General features: G+C 42.7%; 1 protein-coding gene across 1 annotated transcript in view; it reads left to right on the top strand.

Annotated features, from left to right (window-relative positions):
- The window catches only part of LOC111219578 (PH and SEC7 domain-containing protein 1-like), a 54839-nt gene that overhangs the window by 23666 nt on the left and 13226 nt on the right, over positions 1-17947 (top strand). The window contains exon 12 of the mRNA XM_022742296.1: positions 13752-13795. Within this exon, the coding sequence (XP_022598017.1) occupies positions 13752-13795 (44 nt within the window). The remainder of the gene's footprint in view (positions 1-13751; positions 13796-17947) is intronic.

Below are 17947 nucleotides of genomic sequence, written 5' to 3' on the forward strand. Positions count from 1 at the left end.
CCGGCCCCGACTCAGCTCCCACTCTCCACCATGACTCCTGCCGCTAATTAGTAACTGGGTGCAGCTGCGTGCAGCCCATCTCCCCCATTAGGAGGAGAGAGAGAGAGAGAGAGAGAAGAGAGAGAGAGAGAGAGAGAGAGAGAGAGAGCGAGAGCAGCACACCATACAACACCACTAGTGTTGTAACAATGGTAATTTCTGTTACCACTGGAAAGAGCCAGGCTAGCTATTTCCACCTGTTTCCAGTCCTTGCTCTAAGCTAAGCTGAGCTAAGCTAACCAGCTGCTTTCAGTGGCCTTATATTTAACCAACAGATATGAGAGTGGTATTAATCTTCTCATCTAAATCTCCAACAGGAAGCAAATAGTATTTCCTAAAAGATGTCAAACTATTCCTTTAAGAATTTGACTGCAAAAGTTTATTTATTGACTCAATTATGTCAGAGACTTATCAGTTTATATCAGCTGTTCCTTCAGTGTTCAGACTAAAGTCCACAGCTGATGACTGGTTCACTGTTTCTGTTTGAGGTAATTACCACAAAGAGTAATGATTAAGACTTGTGGTCCCAGCGCCTTGGTTTTTAAACTTTCAAGCCTTCATAACCACTTCATGTTCCTTCGCCCCTCTACACTGTGGCAGCTTGTATGGAGAACTGAACTGCTGCATAGCTACAACAGCTCCCTGCAGAGCTGGGAGCTCTGGCTGGCGGCCCGAGCTCGTGCTTTAGAGGAAACTTTCTTCCTTTATTGTGCGGCTCAGAGACACATAGGTTTGTACTTCCTCTCCCTCTCTCTCTCTCTCTCTCTCTCTCTCTCTCTCTCTCTCACTCTCTGCTCAGCTCTGCTCAGGGCTTGAAGCTTGAAGTGGGAGCTAATGATGCACTGAAGTAGGTTACCAGCCCGCATTAGAGCAGGAGAACAAATTCTGCTGAAATGAAAATGTTGTACGGCTCAATCAGACGCCGAGCCGCGCTCTTCAAGCAGTAATTAGACGCACTGATGTTATCGATTGCGTAGCAGCTTCGATGGCGAAAGGGAAAAAGACGGATGACTTATTTGTTTTCGTAAATGAGGGGGAAGAAATCATTCTTGTCGCATGTGTCCCCGCTGTTGATCCAGGCCGGCTGAGCTTCAGAGCCAGAGCTCGCCAGCCTGGGCCAAGACAAGGAGGTCACATCTGAGGAGGGAGAGGAATCAGAAGACAGATTTACACACAGCATCACCGAGTCACATGTTCACTCTGTGCAGAGAGAGAACATATCAACATGATTTTTATGCCTCCACATCTCAGGAGCGCCTTGAGGGAAGGTCTTCAAATTTGGCACAAACGTTCACCTGGAATCAAGGATGAACTGATTCGATTATGATGGTCAAAGGTCAAAGGTCAAGGTCACTGTGACTTCACGAAACACTTTTTTGGCTTTGTGAACGTAATATCTCAGTAACGCCTTGAAGGAATTTCATACTGTGGCACAAACATTCACTTGGACTCAAGGATGAACTGATCAAGGTCATGGTAACTGCATTTGCCAGTGAACTGCAACCAGACTGGTTGGTAGTAATTCTAGTTTTCAAAGAGTCTGAAACTCACATCACTTCAGGGTCACGGGACAGTTTGTCCTCGCTGCCTCAACACTCGACAGAAAAATATATTTTTAACTAATATTTTCTGCTATTTACACTTGCTCTCATACAAGATACGGTCCTGTGCGTTTAGTGGAGTAATCTTTGATTTATTCATGGAGAATGACAGTTTCCTCCTTGTCAACGAGACAGGAATCAGTCACATTAAACATCATGGAAAAAAATCACATATCTGTGCTCCTTTTACCTGTATAAAGACACATTTTAGTTATAGGCGAATCAGTCAACAATCATGTCAATTAATCACATAAAAATGTTCTCAAAAGTGCAGAGACATTCCTAAAACATATATTTGTGCTTTTCTTTTAATGTCTTGTAAATCTCTTGTAGATCTCAACCGCTCATCCCAGTAAGACTTCAAGCTTTGCGCGTGTACTGCGGAGGACTTGTAGATGTGCAGTGTTGACTGTGAAGTGTTTTGGATGAGCGGTTTCCGAGAAACATAAAAAGAGAAACATTGAACGCCAGTCGGTTCAGGCCGGGGCGACACATCCACGTAACCTATGTCATCGATTAGGACAACGCTGCATTGCAAAGATGGTTGAGCCTGGTCAAAACATGCAAGCTGCAGCTATAAGACCTGCACAGCATCATCTGAAGTGTGGGAATATTTCAGACAGAGGCCCAAGCTTATGGCCTATCACTGCAGCGCAACAGCTACTGTATGCATGGTCACTTGAAACGAAAGCAGCAGTAACAGTAAGACAATGCTGTTTTGTTCACTTTTTATCCCCACCCAATCATGATATTTTATTCAAATTATTAAAGTTACACCAAGCTTCATCTAACATTGTTATTCGGCCATTGTATATTTTTCCATTCATATTTTCAGTATATGTTTCCTTTCACGGCTTAAATTAACATCACATATTGTTGTTACATTCTGTACAAATAAGATGTGGAAATTAGAGGATGATGATTAGATTATTGAATAAAATATTAACTATTAGTGACATAACAAACACATTTTGAATAAATGCTGCACTAGCCCTTTAAATCTCAAATTAAAAAGCTAATTTTAATGCCTCAGTTTTGCAGCCTCGCTCAAAAAATATCACTTACTAAACTGAGAGGCAAAAAAAAATTTGTACGCACATGTAAAATAAAATTCAAAGCATGCAGGGAGCCTTAGAAAATTGCCTCGCCAGCCAAATCTGTCCAGTAGTTTAAGTGCTCAGTGCTGTGGTGTTTTTGCATTTCACTGCTGAGAGATCAACTGTAAGTAAAACAGTGCAGCTGTCTTTTTCTAGTCAGTAAACAAAAATGTGAAGGTGCTGCACTGAAGCAAGAGCTGTGGAAAGACGATGACTGGAGTCAGTACGTTTGTCCAGAAAGATCCCAACTGGTTTATTTATTTTTATTTCTTTGATAATTCAACCTCACAGGTGTTTGTCAAGTTAGAAAACCTCCCTAATAAATCCAGAAAAATAAGATAATAATAAAAAAAAAAAGATAGAGATAACAACCTGGATATATCCTTTAAAATAATGAGATTTTCTCCACTGCAACACAAACCAAACACCTGCTGTCCAGAGCAGCAGAAACAGACACTGATGGAGACTGAAATCTCCCACTCTGGAAATGAAAAGAAGAAATGTGGAGCTATCGGAGGGGAAGGGGCAGAGAGAGACAGCTGCTGAGGTCAGCAGAGACGTACTCCCCCTCTCCCCGAGCTGTCTGGACTCTTCATGAGGGACAGAGGCAGAGATTTAGACAGGATGTGAAATATTGAGTGAGAGGGACGGAGCGAGGGAGGGGGAGAGTGACAGACAGGAGAAGTGATAGTGGGCATAAGGTAACAGAAACGACAGATTTATTCAGCTTTTTACCATTAGCAGGTGTTTCTCTGTTCTTCGTCGTACAGCCGGGTGCACTGACCTCAGCTTCATCAGAGTATTTCAGGGTTAAGTTCTTTGCCCAGAGGCACGTGGACGGTTTTCGTGGGATTCAAGCTTCAGGCCACAAACCTACAAGCTGCTGCTGCTGCTGCTGCCCACAGAGTGAAGTGAGGGAGGAGGGATGAATGTCAGAGAGAGAGAGGAGTATAAAAACAAACTAACACCACAGCTCCTGGCTCCTCTTTTCCCTCCTGCTGGAGTCACCGGCGCTGGGGAGGGACACCACTCACATCACGTCCGCCCTCACAGACAGACGCCGGTCATGAGGGAAGAAGTGTTTCTTTTTCTGAAACAGCCTTCACAGCAGCCATTAAACTTTTATCATGACATTTTAAATTTAACAAAGGACACAGGATACAGACGGAGAGGAGGAAGGGGGCCAGAGTGAGGTCGTCACGTGGACACAAATATAAACACGGTTACACTTCTTTACACAAAGGTTTAAGAAGTAAAAGCAACAGCAAAGAATTAAAAAAGTAGAGCTATAAATCATGGCTGGATTAACTTGTTCAGGGTCAAAATTGACGAAGTTCCTGTTAAAGGTCCCATATAGTCTAAAGGTAGATGTCCATGTGTTGATTGATTATAAAGCAGGTCTAGGTTCTATATTAATACTGTGAAAGTATCAAAGCCTCAGTCCACAGAGAAATGCACACAGCCTGTATTCACAAACTGAGCCTTAAAACCAGCCGTCAGGACTTCTGTAACTTTGTGATGTCACAACAAAACAGTAAAAAGCCACACCCGAAGCCCCGCCCACCTGGACCCACCATCCAACCTTGTAGGATTTGGCTTCTCTGAGTGTTTACCTGAAATCTACTATATTTTTATTGGATTACTCAAAAAATGGTCAGCCAATCAGAAGAGAGACTCAGAGCCTCCTCTCTTCTGATTGGCTAACCAACCTGTTGTTACTAGAGTTTAGATGGTTTTTGGTTCTTACAACCACAAATATGCATATATCTTCTGTAAAAGTGTAAAATATGGGACCTTGCAGTCCTGCAACCAGACCTCCTGTGTTGAGACTATGCTTAATACAGTGTGTCTTGGTTTGTGGTAATATGATTAAACGCAACTTTATTTAGGAAGAAGTTCTACATGAGGAAAAACTCAAACAAGACAGGGCCAGGTCATAAGCTGATAATAATTCAGGGCTCATCTTAGTGGATATTGTACTTTAGTGGTGCAAATTGCAAAAACACAATTTTAATTCATCCCAACTTTTCTTTATGTATTTTCTCGTGTTTTGCTCATTCAGGTGATACTCTTGTTCACTTGTTAGTTTTGAATTGTATGAGATAGCAAACACAAGATTTTGCACAGCTGTGCAGCACTAAGTATTATAAGATGTTTGTTTGTAACATGTACAGGATACAAGTTGAATGGATGAGAGTTTAAATCTTTAAACCACTTTTACTTTCTGCTAAAGACAAAATCATTGGTTCAGATTTAACCAGCGTGTCCTGGGATCTGGTTTGTTCTGATTATAGATCTCATAACGGTCCAGTCGATGCCCATCGTCTACAATTGACACAGTCATTTAATCTCCAGTCACACTCCTGTAGCTCCAGTTTTTTTTTCTCTTCACTTCGTCCCTGTTACTCACTCTCCAGTCAATAATCCTATTTGACCGATTTCTCCGGGGGAAACACCTCATTCATTTGTCTTGTAAGCAAAGGTTTTTGTCAGACGCTCGATCTTCTCTGCCGCCTCCTTTTTCTATCCTGATTTCACTTGGCCTCATTATGCTGTTTTTTGTTTTTCATGTTTATTTCTCTGGTAGTTGTAATCATGAAGAGGAATCTGAAGATCTGGCTCCATGTCAGTTTTATCTGTGTCTCTTGAATCGACACTCACCCTGTTGTTTGGTTGCTTTTAGGGCAGCGCAGATGAATCTGTGTGCTGTGATGAAGTGGTTTGTGTCGTCATGTTGCTGGTTGTTAGGCTTTTTTAGAATATATTAAATCACAAACCCACTAATCTACCTGCTGAGCAGCAAACGGCAGACAGACTTGGTTAGAGAGCAGCTGGTGAGCATTTAGCTGGACACAAATATGACTCCAAATGAATGATGATGTTGTTGTGTATCGGCCGGATGTGCAAGAAGGTAACTGTTTGCTAACAAGGTCAACTTGAATGTTGATGATATCAATATCAGTGTTGTTTAGTTTCACTGCCCCCTAGTGGACAAAACATCGGTTAATGCAGGTTTAAGTTTGATGGGGCTTTCAGACAGAACGCGACAACGGCATCACTGCGCTCTGAAACCCATTATTTCCAATGGCTTCGCTGCACCTCAGCGGTTTGTCGCTGCACCAAGCACAAGTGCACGCACTAGGTTGAAGTTTGACCGCTGCACACTGTGACGAACACCCACGCAGCCAATAGAAACGAGGCATCCAGCCAGGCACGGAAAGTAGTTTCTTGCTCCTCCCCTTCTTCTTCTTCTTCTTATATTAGCGGGGCTAGTGCTAACACTTGCTTCTTAGGCACCGATAGACTCTAAACACAGCGGGAGCTTCTGTCTGAAAGCCCCACGAGTCAGGGCGTGTTTAGCCTAGCTTAGCTTACCATGAAGAGTGGAGGTAGAGGGACGTAGCCTGGCTAATTGTGTCTAATATTCAAAGTCACACCTACCAATTACAGCTTTTGTTTTGTTTAATCAATCATCGTAACTTCACAGAGCTGAACATGTGTAATTTGAATAATGTTCACAGTATGGTGAATAGAAGAGATCGAGGTGAATGAACAGGTTGCCAGATCTAGTCAGTGAACACCGGTTTTGGAAACCTGGAAACCTCGCTCCTCAAGCATGTGCCTCTAAAATCACAAACGTGTATGTATTTATGTTTGTGTGCAAAATACAACAGGTTAACTAGAGGTTAGCTTGACTGAGAAGTGTTAGTAGATGTATTTTCACATTTTGGCCAGAGTCAGGCTTCTGCATCTGTTACCCCCTGGCTCCAGTCTTCTTTTTTTGGCTGTCGCCTGCATGTAGCTATGTTTTCAGGTTGTCCGTTCCATTCTCATGAACGCGATATTTCAACAACGCTTTGGCAAATTTCATCAAATTTGGCACAAACGTTCACGTGGACTCAAGGACGAACTGATTAGATTCTGATTATCGAAGGTCAAACGTGAAGGTCATGGTGACCTCACAAAACACGGTTTTGGCCTTGTGAACACAATATCTCAGTAACGCCAGTAACGCCCTGAGGGAATTTCTTCACATTTGGCACAAACTTTCACCTGGACCGTGGTCAAAGGTCAAGGTCACTGTGACCTCATGAAACATGTTTTTGGCCATAACTCGTGAATTCATGTGCTAGTCAACTTCACTGTGATGTCATAATGTTCTGCATAAAAAAAAAAACTTCTCAGAAAGAGAACTAACTCAGCTGGATGGTGGAGGGATACAACCACAAGGAAGTGATTCTAGTGCGCAGATAATCATGTCTCCGGCTCCATGAGACTGACGGATCTTCTAGTCTCAGTTTTTTCCCAAAATGTCGAACTCTTCCTTTAACCCACAGTTAAGTGACGGTGGGCTGCTTAACACGCACACACTTCATCGTACACACCCTCTCCTCCTCTCACCTCACCAGTCTCTCCCACAAGGCCACCACTGAATACTAATTGCAAGTATATTTTTAAAAAAAAGTGTGCATAACCTCAGCTGCATTTGTGTATGTGTGTATGCGTGGAAGAGGCAGCTGGGAGACTGTGATTTGCTGAGAGACGGAGGGAGGGAGGGAGGGAGGGAGGAAGGGAGGGAGGGATGAAGGGAGGTACGCATTGACGAAGCGAGAGAGAGGGAGAGCGGAGAGAGGGAGAGCACTGTCCCTATCAGCTTCTTTTTTGCTCTGCGATTCAGGCAGCCAGCTCTCCTTTCCTCCTCCTCCTCCTCCTCCACCTCTTCCTCCGCAGCAGTATCAGCAGCAGGAGGGAGAAGGGGAAGACAGAAGGAAAAAGATTGGACGGAAAAAGATTGCAACAGATAAACAAAACACACAAAGACGAGGAAGATATGAGAGACAGCAGCAGTGGCGGCGGTGGTGGCAGGAGAGCGGCGTTTTCTCCCTCAAACACCCACACCCGCTGAGTGTGCAACGGGAAGAGACTATAGCCGGTGCAAAGAGAGTCTTGAGAGCAAATTGTGACTGAGGGAAGTGGATCACAGAGGAAGGGGATAAAGGAGTGAAGGATGACAGTGGACCTCTGCACATGGACAGAGAGCAGGAGGAAGGAGTGAGGCTCTGTCAGTCAGTCAGCGCTGTGACTGTAAAACTGATGGTATCCATTTTACAGTGGGAGCAACAGGAACGCTCACTCCTCTCTGAGCTCAGTCTCAGCTCCTCTACTCCTGCATCTTTTTTGGATTCTTCTCTTTAATTTATTTTTGTTTGTGTCCGGCCTCGTGACGAAAACCGAGGGAGCTTTTTTGGAATCCCTTGCTCCGGAGTGCGACGGCGGCTGAGCCTCCCTCCCACCCCTCTGTATCTCCCTCTATTGTGTGTGTTTGTGTTCATTTCAGCAGAAAGAGCTTATTGTATGCTCGTGTGTGTGTGTGTGTGTGTGTGAGTGTATGAGTGTGTGTGTTTTACCTCCTCATTTCCGCATTTTGCACCCATCTGTTTCATGCTGGCTGTCCGTTCACACCTATGACAGTGTTTCATACCATCTGTGAGAATGTCAGCAGCGTGTGTGTGTGTGTGTGTGTGTGTATGTTTAAGGATTCATCATTGTTGTGTGTTGTCACTGGCTTTCGCTAAAAGGTGGCAGCTGGACAGGTGTCACCTTTGGGTAACTTGGCTTCCTGTTGTGAGAAGGTGTGTTTACAGTCGCCTGGAGAAATCACACTTCAGCGCATCAGCCTGCCCTGAACTGCAGTTTATTTCTGTCTAAACTTCAGCAGACGGAGCTGGATTTAACCACACCGCTGTGACCGGTTCTCACCTGCAGAACAAAGTCCGGCCTTCTCACAGGGAGTCACTTATGTACATGTATAATACATGGCTGTCTTATCAATAATTCAGCGTCAGGTGGGCACCCTGGTGTTGCCTGGTGAGTGTTGATCAAGGCATTCAGGGCAGCGTCACAGTTGGGGGTTTGATTTCCCGCTGATAGCCTCTGACTGACGTGATGATGTCGCTGAGCACCAGCTGCTGATCTCACCTCCAGCTGTCTGTTGGCACATCAGCCTCTCCCACCATTTACTGGACCACATCCACACTTTTTTTTATCTCTTTGAAGGAACTTTGAAGGATTTTTTTTTATTTCTTTATTTGGCATCTTCGGCTTCACCTTTCCTTTTGGAATTGAAGCCCAGTCCTGCGTGATCCTCTCTGACCATGATCGGTGTTAACAGCCTGCACTCGGCAGGGCGCCTACGCTCACGCTCTCTCTGCACCGTGCGTTACGGGAGGGACTTCCGGATGATGGACCCGTTCCGCTATCCCAGAACCCCGCGCTCGCGCTCCCTCAAGCCCCTGGTGTTCCCAGACCTGCTGGGCAAGGCTCAGGACGGACAGAACCACCCACAGGCCAGAAAGAGGAGGAAGGTACTGAACACTCGTCAGCTGTTTCCTGTTGCTTTTACTTTCATGAGTCACGTCATTTATCACCAGCTTGTCAGTCGATCTTCAAAACTAATCTCCAAACTGGAATGAATCTTTTTTTTCATTTTCCTACTTCATTTCACACCAGTGTGACACATGTCATAACAAATCACATTTATCCATCATTACACTGATGATAGCTCATTGTCGTTCACAGCCAGTTGGCCAGATGGTCTGGTAGGTGTTTTTTTTTTTTTCTTCCGATGTTCCACATACAAAAAAACCATTATTGTATGTGTTTATTGTTTGATTTCCCATCATCCACATATGGAGTGTAGATCATCTGAGACTGGTAGATTGCCACCTCAGCTCAGTGCGCCGTGTTTCTGTAAAGCCGCCACTCAAGGCTGATGGCTCTCATTCGCTGGCACAATTCGGTGACGTTGATGAAGCAAGTAGATGAAGGTGATGAAGATCCACCCTCGTCTCAATGAGCCTCCAGACTGACTGACTTGAGTCTGACTGATGCTCTGATTTATTCTCTACCTCCTTCTACCTTTGTTTTAAATCCACTTGCTTCCTTTTTTTAGTCCTTAAATCCACAGAGGAGTCGCTCCGCTGGTGAGACTCTGTGTTCCCTCAGGATTTACAGTAAGGACGGATTTTCTTTTTTTTTTTTTTGTGCAAATAAAAATATTCTTCAGGAGAAAGTCTCTGCTGGAAGATAAACTCAGCTGTGACACAGTTTCACTTCCACTTATGTTGGCTTAGGAAGAAATATAGACATACTGTATATGCACACTTGCACATTAATTGAAACTTATGAAAGAAAACAGTAATGTGCACTATTAAATCTACTGTCACTACAGACTAGAGCTGAAACAATAAGGCAATGAATTGAAAACAAATTTAACTAATAACAAATCTTACTATGCGATTATTTTGCAAGCACAAATACTGTCGTTCTATCCTCTAAATTTGCTGCTTTTATGCGTCTCATGTAAACTGAGGGTTGTTGGTTTGATATTATCACACTGCTTTGCTAATTATTAATCTATTAATCAAGAAAACGTTCTGCAGATTAGTCAATAATAAGCCTCAGCCCTGTTGGTGCCTGTGTGTACAGTATGTTGGCTGCATCTCCTTTAATTATAAGATTCACATCCTTGATTGTTGGCATTTTTTATTTTTATTTTTTGTTTGGTTGCAGGGTAAAAGCTCCGGATCAAAGCTCTAAGTTTGGTTCTTTTTTTAATTATTTATTTCTCTTGATTCACTCGCAGCGTTCTGCAGAAATAATCTTACGAATGCAGCTGCAGAAGTGAGACAACAAACTAACAAAGAGCGGAGAAGAAAACAAAGCAAAGATATAGAAGGAACATAATAACAGAGTTGCATTATGACACATTAACATTCACTTCATTTTGTGACATTTTTTTTCCCAAACATTTTTGTCCATAGTTTTAGTTTGTAGGTCATTTTGCCTTTTCATCCACTTCCTTTTAATCCACTTTTCTGCTCTCCTGTTACATATTTAAAAAGTATGAGGGATTGTTCCCAGCACTGCAGTCATAGGGTTCATTTTCAGGAATACTGTTTATCTATAAGTCCAGTAGATCAGTGGTTCTCAAACTCATGTCTAGAACCCTAAAGTGACACTAATTAGACCACAGACCCCCATCTGAAAAGATTTTTACTTTTACTTTTTATTTTTATAACAGAAAGTGTTTGACCAAAACAGTCATACATTCTGTCATTGTGTTACTTATTAATGGATTTATAGTGAAAATAAATGATTCCCCTTTTTGCCGGGGACCCCCTAGGAACCCCCTTAAGGTTCCTGGAGAACCTTCCTGGTTCTGTGAGAACTGTAGTAGATCATCATCTTAAGACATGACCAAAAGTCATGTAGGTAGTTTGCAGATTTTCCTCCATGTTTCCTCCTCCTTTAAGCTGTTGGTCTGTTCCGTTTGGGGCTAAAAATATCAGTTAATAATTCTCCATTGATATTCTGTTTGCATTAGCAACAAGGACGTTCCTATATATTTATTTCCATGTTTCATCCTCAGTTTCTTTCTCCAAGCTCATTTACTTTTAATTTGCTCGGTATGATCTTGTGACTGAGTTTTGTTTTACTGCTGATCTTTTAAAAACTCAGCAGTTTGTACTGGATGAGCCTCTGTAGGAGGAGCACAACGCTGCTGCTGCTGCTGCTGCAGATCAGTATACTTTCACTTTTACAGCTTACAAATTCACTGTTAATATTTGATGTTGGCCAGACTCGTGCTACAGAGGCAGTTTGTCTTCCACTCCTTTGAAACATGGCGGAAGCTCGACTGTATTTTCTGTCGGTCGTGATTATTAAAATGTGTGAACGCATTTAAGTTTGAATGCTGAGATTTTTTTTTCACAGTAGAATGTATGGAAACCAGAACTAAATCTGTAAATGTTCAGGCTGGGCGGTGATTAATATTCATGACGCTTTGGACGTTTTTCTGATCAACGGGAAAACGCTGGAAAAGAACCTGATTAGACACAGAAATCAAACCCTATTATAAATCCAATTTCATTTGAGTAAAAGTCACAATGCAACACCATGATACTCATAATGGGCTGGAAGTCTAAAACAGCTGAACTCAAAGCGAAGACCATTTGCGGCAGCTCTTTAATCAAAGGAATGTAATGGAAAATGATCGATTTCAGCTGAGTATGAGGTTTTCTTCCGCCACAGAGGACGTGCGGCATCGGTCCACCAGGAATTCGGAGGTGAGCGAGGTGGCGATGAAGTGGCTGTAAGTGTCCTCTCCATCACCTCCGCTGTCACAGCTTGTCCATCAGCTGCGTCCAACTGTCCACGTGTCTGATGGCTTCACGCTGTCTTCTCTGCTCCGCTGCAGAGCACGCTGTGAAGCCGGGTCGCTATATGTCACATTCAGCTGAAGGTCTCGACTTGTCACTACGGATTTTGAAGGAGTTAAAGTCAAACGTGAAACCTCTCGCAGCAGAGACGCTCCCTCATTAAAGCGTCTTTGATCCTCTCTGCTGTGTTGTTCAGTAGGTCTGTTTTTGTTTCGCTCGATCATGATGATAATGAGAGTAAAGGAGTGGTTTTTGTTTTCTGTTTTTTTCCCTGAGAGTGGAAACAGTGACCCAAAAAATGATTTAAAAACTGGTACAAAAAAAGTGAATCCAGGCGCAAACGAGCTGAAACGGATCTGGAGTTGAAAAAAACATAAACATAACCCAATTAAAGTTGGAAGAAATTATGCAGATACAATCATGGAGCACTTTATGATAACACTGGGTAGTTCCTCCATTTGCTCTCTTCATGTCATTGATTCATAAAAATGTAGGGAAGTTTTCCTTTTGAAATTCTGCTCCATGTTGCATCACATCATTTCTGCAGGTTTATCAGCTGCACATACCAGATGTGTTCTACTGGATTCAGGTCTGGAGACTGGGGGGGGGGTCACTGGAAGTCACTGTCATGCTCATGAAACCAGTTTGAGATGACTTTAGCTTTGTGACGTGGAGCATTGTCCATTAGAAGATGGTGAACTGTGGCCTTAAAGGGAAGCACAGGGTCAGATCGGTATCAAGGCTGGCTCTGGTTTTGTCCAGAGTTGTTGAGCCCACTGCAGCCTCACGTTTCTGTTGTTGGCGGACAGGAAGTGGAACCTTGACGTGGTCTCTGCTGATGCAGCAGCATCCACCTCCAGGTTGGACATGTTGAACATTTTGACATACTTTTCTGTTCACCAATAATATGTTACGCACAAAATATAATTATCTTGATTATCTAAAATATGATATGAGGTTTTAGGTTTAAGGAGCAGCACATAAGTTAGCTCTACATTAACCAAGGTCAAAAGTCATTCTGCATAATGAGTACTTGTATTCAAGTACTTTTAATACTTTTGTAGTTTTGCTTAAATCTAATTGTGAGTGTTTTTTTTTTTACCATGTAGTGTTTCTTTTTACTTCCGACACAGCATTTAACTAATTTGTTATTCTTTTTAAATGATTAAATGATTAATCGCTTAGAGTCTGTAAAATGTCAGAAAACATGGAAGATGTCCAAGCTCACATCTTCAAATAGTTGCTTGAAAAAATTAGTGGAAAAATGAACTGATTATTAAAGTCTTTGGCAACATTTTTTCGTCACTGCAGCCTGTAGAAAATGACGTGCACTGTCCTCATCGTGTTGTTTTTTCATCGTTGTGTTGTCGTTCATGTTCCTAAGCTGTAACTTAATTTGGTCCGTGCCGGTCAATGCGTCCGCGTCAAACTCTAAATTATTTATTGGCTGATCGATCGGCCGGTCTATCCATCGACGGGCCGGCTGCGTGGTGGATAATGGCTTCGTAACTGATGTAGTGGCGGCGGCTGACTGATTGGGTGATTGATGGATTGTTAGGTGAAGAAAATGAGTTAAGCTCAGGCGAAGGGCAGTTTGAGCAGCGAGAGAAGGGGGGATGACATTTCTCTGAGTACAACTTATTGAATGAGGCCAGCTCGCTCTGCGCAGCCTTCACAGAGAACCACAACACACCTGCCCGCCCTCTAATATCTGATCAGACCTCCACCTGAACACGCAGCTGCTGTTTGTCGTGTGTATCTGAAATGTTTTTTTTTTTTGTTTACCTCCACAGGCTCTCTACAACTCCATCAAGAATCAGAAGCTTCAATGGACACTGTAAGTGATTACACACACACACACACACACACACACACATACACACACAAACACACATTGTCCTAAAGGGAAATAATGAGGGATATTGATTAGCTTGTTAGCTTCCTCATTAATGACGTGAGTGTTGTCTGGCATGTGAAGGAAACATTAGTGTGTCAAGGGTTGCTATTCTGGATCACAGTTTCAGAGTGCCTCAGCGATGCCAATTAAGTCACCGGCTTTCCAAGCTTTGTTGCCATGGCGATGGCACCATGGATACGACTCCATAGCTACCGCATTGCTCTTTCCTCCCTGCGTTCTCTCAGCAGCAAACACACACACACACACACACACACACACACACACACACACACACACATATACGCTCACTGATAGATGTACTGTACGTGTAGATATACGCATTGGTATGAATGTATGTGTAGATACATGTGAACATGAAACGCAAGGAAAGACAGAGAGGAGAGAGAGAGAGAGAGAGAGAGAGAGAGAGAGAGAGAGACAGAGCCAACTCGTTTTAAATGGCTCTTTACCTGCATCCTGTACAAAGGTGTGACCACAGCCTCCCACTACCTTTCCAAAAATAGCAGCAGCAGCAGCAGCAGCAGCAGCAGCTCCCGAAGCAGCTGAGTAAAAGTGGTCAGAGGAGCAGATCGAGGAGGAGATCCACAGAGAGGCAGGCAATCCAGTTCAAACATCTCCGCTGACATATAGACGGCTATTTAAACACCGCGCGGCGAGGCCACGGCGGGACGGGGAGAGGAGAGGTGTCATTTTTAGACACGTAAACACCATCAAGCAAAAGGAGAATCCATCTCCGAACAAAAATGAATTACAGATTAAGAGATTCAGCTCACATGGCTCTGCTTTTTTGTGTGTGTGTGTGTGTGTGTGTGTGTTTTGTTTTGTTTGTTTTTTTGGCAGATAGTTGCACACGTTCATTTTTTCTTTAAAATATCTCAGCTGGCCGAGATCACTGGAAACAGACTAAATTCTGTCTGTGCTGGAGTTCTGCTTCGAGAAGCGAGGCACAGTGTCACTTTTTGCCACCACTTTCACACCCCACTTGCTCGGTTGATGCATATTTCATCACACTGAGGACGTTCTTTCACTTGCAGACTCATTGACTTGAGTTCACAACACAGGTTCACTAACACCCTGTGACAGATAGACCTCACGTCTGCGTCGATTCTGCTGCTTGTGCGTCTCTTGATGGGAAATATTTTCGGTTTGAAATTGCATATATTCTATTCTGCTCTATTCCTTTCTATAAATAGGTCAGCCTCAGCGTCGATTTATTCATTTACTCCCAGATTGAGGTTTAAAAAAAGAGAACTACTCTCCGTCACCTCCGAGTGTAGTCGAAGGCCTGCGATCGAGGTGTGATTTTCAGACACTAAAACAAACTGCGTGTTGTGATTATATGAATACAGATTGTTTGTGTGTGTGTGTGTGTGTGTGTGTGTGTGTGTGTGTGTGTGTGTGTGTGTGTGTGTGTGTGTGTGTGAAATCGGGCATGTGCATCTCACACACAGGTGTGTGTTTGAAACATAACGCAAAAAACAGGGGCCAGGGATGTTATTTCACACCCCCACAGAGAAAGGCACGCACACGGCTGCTCTCAACTGCAGTTAGAGGCACCCACATGTTCTTCACTTACGCACACACACACACACACCCACACACACACACACGCGCACACACACACACACACCCACACACACACACACGCGCACACACACACACACACACACACATACAGCACAGACATATACAGTACACGCATGCTTCCTCGTTGCTTCGGGAGCGGGGGTGGAGAGCAGAGGGAGAGAGGTGGTGGGCACAGAGAGACGCAACAAGTCGGAGATAGAAAGCAGGTAGAGCAGGATGAAGATGTGAAGATGATGAGTGTAGATTGGAGCCTGCTGTACGTGCAGTGAAGACCCATTTGCTCTATTAGTCCTTTTATTCTGCTAATCCCCTTTTCTCCTCCTCCCTCTGTGCCTCTAATCATCCCCTCTCACCTACAGCAGAGAGCAGAGAGCATCGCCTGACATTAAACAGTAGAGGCAGACATCGCCCTGGAACACTGACAGAAATGTGTCTGTCACCCTGAGTATTGAAACCTGCATAAAAAAATGTTTTTGTTTGTTTTATCTAAGCAAAGTTCTTGTGTGTCTGCTTGTGTTTCGGCAGCATTTTCCATTTGAGAACTTTGGCTTCTTTTGTGAAGCGAAAAGTAGTTTCTGTAGATAAACAAGTTTATAAACAGCATAAACTTATGACTTATGAATGTAAATGCACATCTCTCCAAGTAAAACGTAGGGAAAAAACTGATCAATTTGGTATCTGTAAAACTCAGGTATATCCTGGTACTAACAAAAAAATATCCAGCCCAATTTAACACTATCCACATATTAGATTATAACGCTTTAAAAAAAAAAAACCCCCGCTTGTTCTCTTATTTAGGTAAATAAATAAATCAGCTGTTATCTGGATGGTATGAAGGTAAAAAAAGAAAAGAACTAACACTGCAGCCTGTGTGAATGAGGAGAAGCTTTGTCATGTACAAGAGGATGTGTGTGGATGAGTGTCCTCTTTCACTTCACTGTGTCTGGAGTGTTTTAGTGTTTTTGGTGCAGAGACTCAGTGACACAGGTGACAGAGCAAATCTGTTTCTATTGGCTGCTGATGCAGCAACCTCAGCACAAAGAACCCAACATAACCCCAACCCAGCAGGTGACATCAACATCCTTTCCTTTCCTTTCCTTTTCATTTCATTCCTACGATTTTCTGTCCTTTATTTTCATCTCCTCTCCTCTTCTTGTTTACATTCTTTCTCTCTTTTCCTTTACCTTCATTTCTTTTCTTTCACATTCATTCCTTTTTATTCCTATATTTTTCTTTCTTTTCTTTGCTTTACTTTTCCTCTCCTCCCCCAATTTTTCTTTCATTTCTTTTCATTTCTTTTTTCTTTATTAATTTATTTCTTTGCTTTCCTCTCTTTTTCTTATCTTTCTTTTCTGTTCTTTCTTTTTTCTTTTCCCTACCTTTTGTTTGCTTTCCATTCATTTGTTATATTGTTTCTCCTCTCCCCTTTTTCCTTCCCCCCCTTTCCTTTCTTTTTTGCTTTCTTCCTCTCCTCTCCTCTCCTCGTTTCCTCTATCACTCATATTATGTTGATGATGTTCTGCCATCTGAGAAGGATGAGCTTTGTCTCTTTTTCCTCCCTCTCTACCCCCCTTTCTCTTTCTCTCTCCTCCCTCCACCCCCCCTCCCTCTCTCCAGCTCCTCCACTTTGTCTCTGTGTAGAAAGGGATTCAGGCAGCCCGGCAGTTACCAGGCAACAGGCTACATGCTCATTGGCTCTGTCTCCGCCTCACATTTTCTCTCTGGCTCCTGCATGGGGTTAACTGCTGTTATGTACTGTTGGTTACTCATAGCGTAGTCTCGGGGGGGTTCGGCATCCAGCCATTTTTCTATTTTCAGACTGAACTTTTACATGGGTGCCGCCTGGTGAGGTAACAAGTGGAATTGCCATGTTACCTCACCGGGCAGATGCAGAGACAGTTGCTGTTGTAGCCCGAAGCATCGATCATCTGCTAATGTGACAAATCCCTTTAAAAACACTAAGAGAATAGATACAGCGCTTTGTGGGGGATTATTGAGAGGAGAATGGGATTATCACTGCTGCAGCTACATGTGTTGTTAATATTGTCTTTCATTCAAATACAAACCCATACTCTAACACTTCAATATATTGTTAAATATATATTTTTATGTGCAGCATTACTCAAAAACAGAGGTTTAACATTTATAAACAAAAATTTATATAGAATTGGATGAAAAATACTTTATAAAATTGTAATAAAATGATAAAAATGGAGCTAGTAGACATGAATATAAGATAAAACTTATAGGAACTATAATAACTTATAGGAAATACACTAGACAAGAATATACAGCCAGATAAAAATAAAATTAAATGATAAAACATGTAAAACTGTAATAAAACAAATAAAAACAGATAATAATGAGCAGTAAGATTTAAAAAATAACCAGATTAGATGATAAAACATTTGAAAATTGTGATAAAACTGTAATTAAAATAAATAAAACAAATCAACATACAAAGGGGGCCCACAGACAAGAATA

Source organism: Seriola dumerili, unplaced genomic scaffold, assembly GCF_002260705.1.
Source record: "Seriola dumerili isolate Sdu_G_001 unplaced genomic scaffold, Sdu_1.0 BDQW01000068.1, whole genome shotgun sequence".
Taxonomy (NCBI): Eukaryota; Metazoa; Chordata; class Actinopteri; order Carangiformes; family Carangidae; genus Seriola; species Seriola dumerili.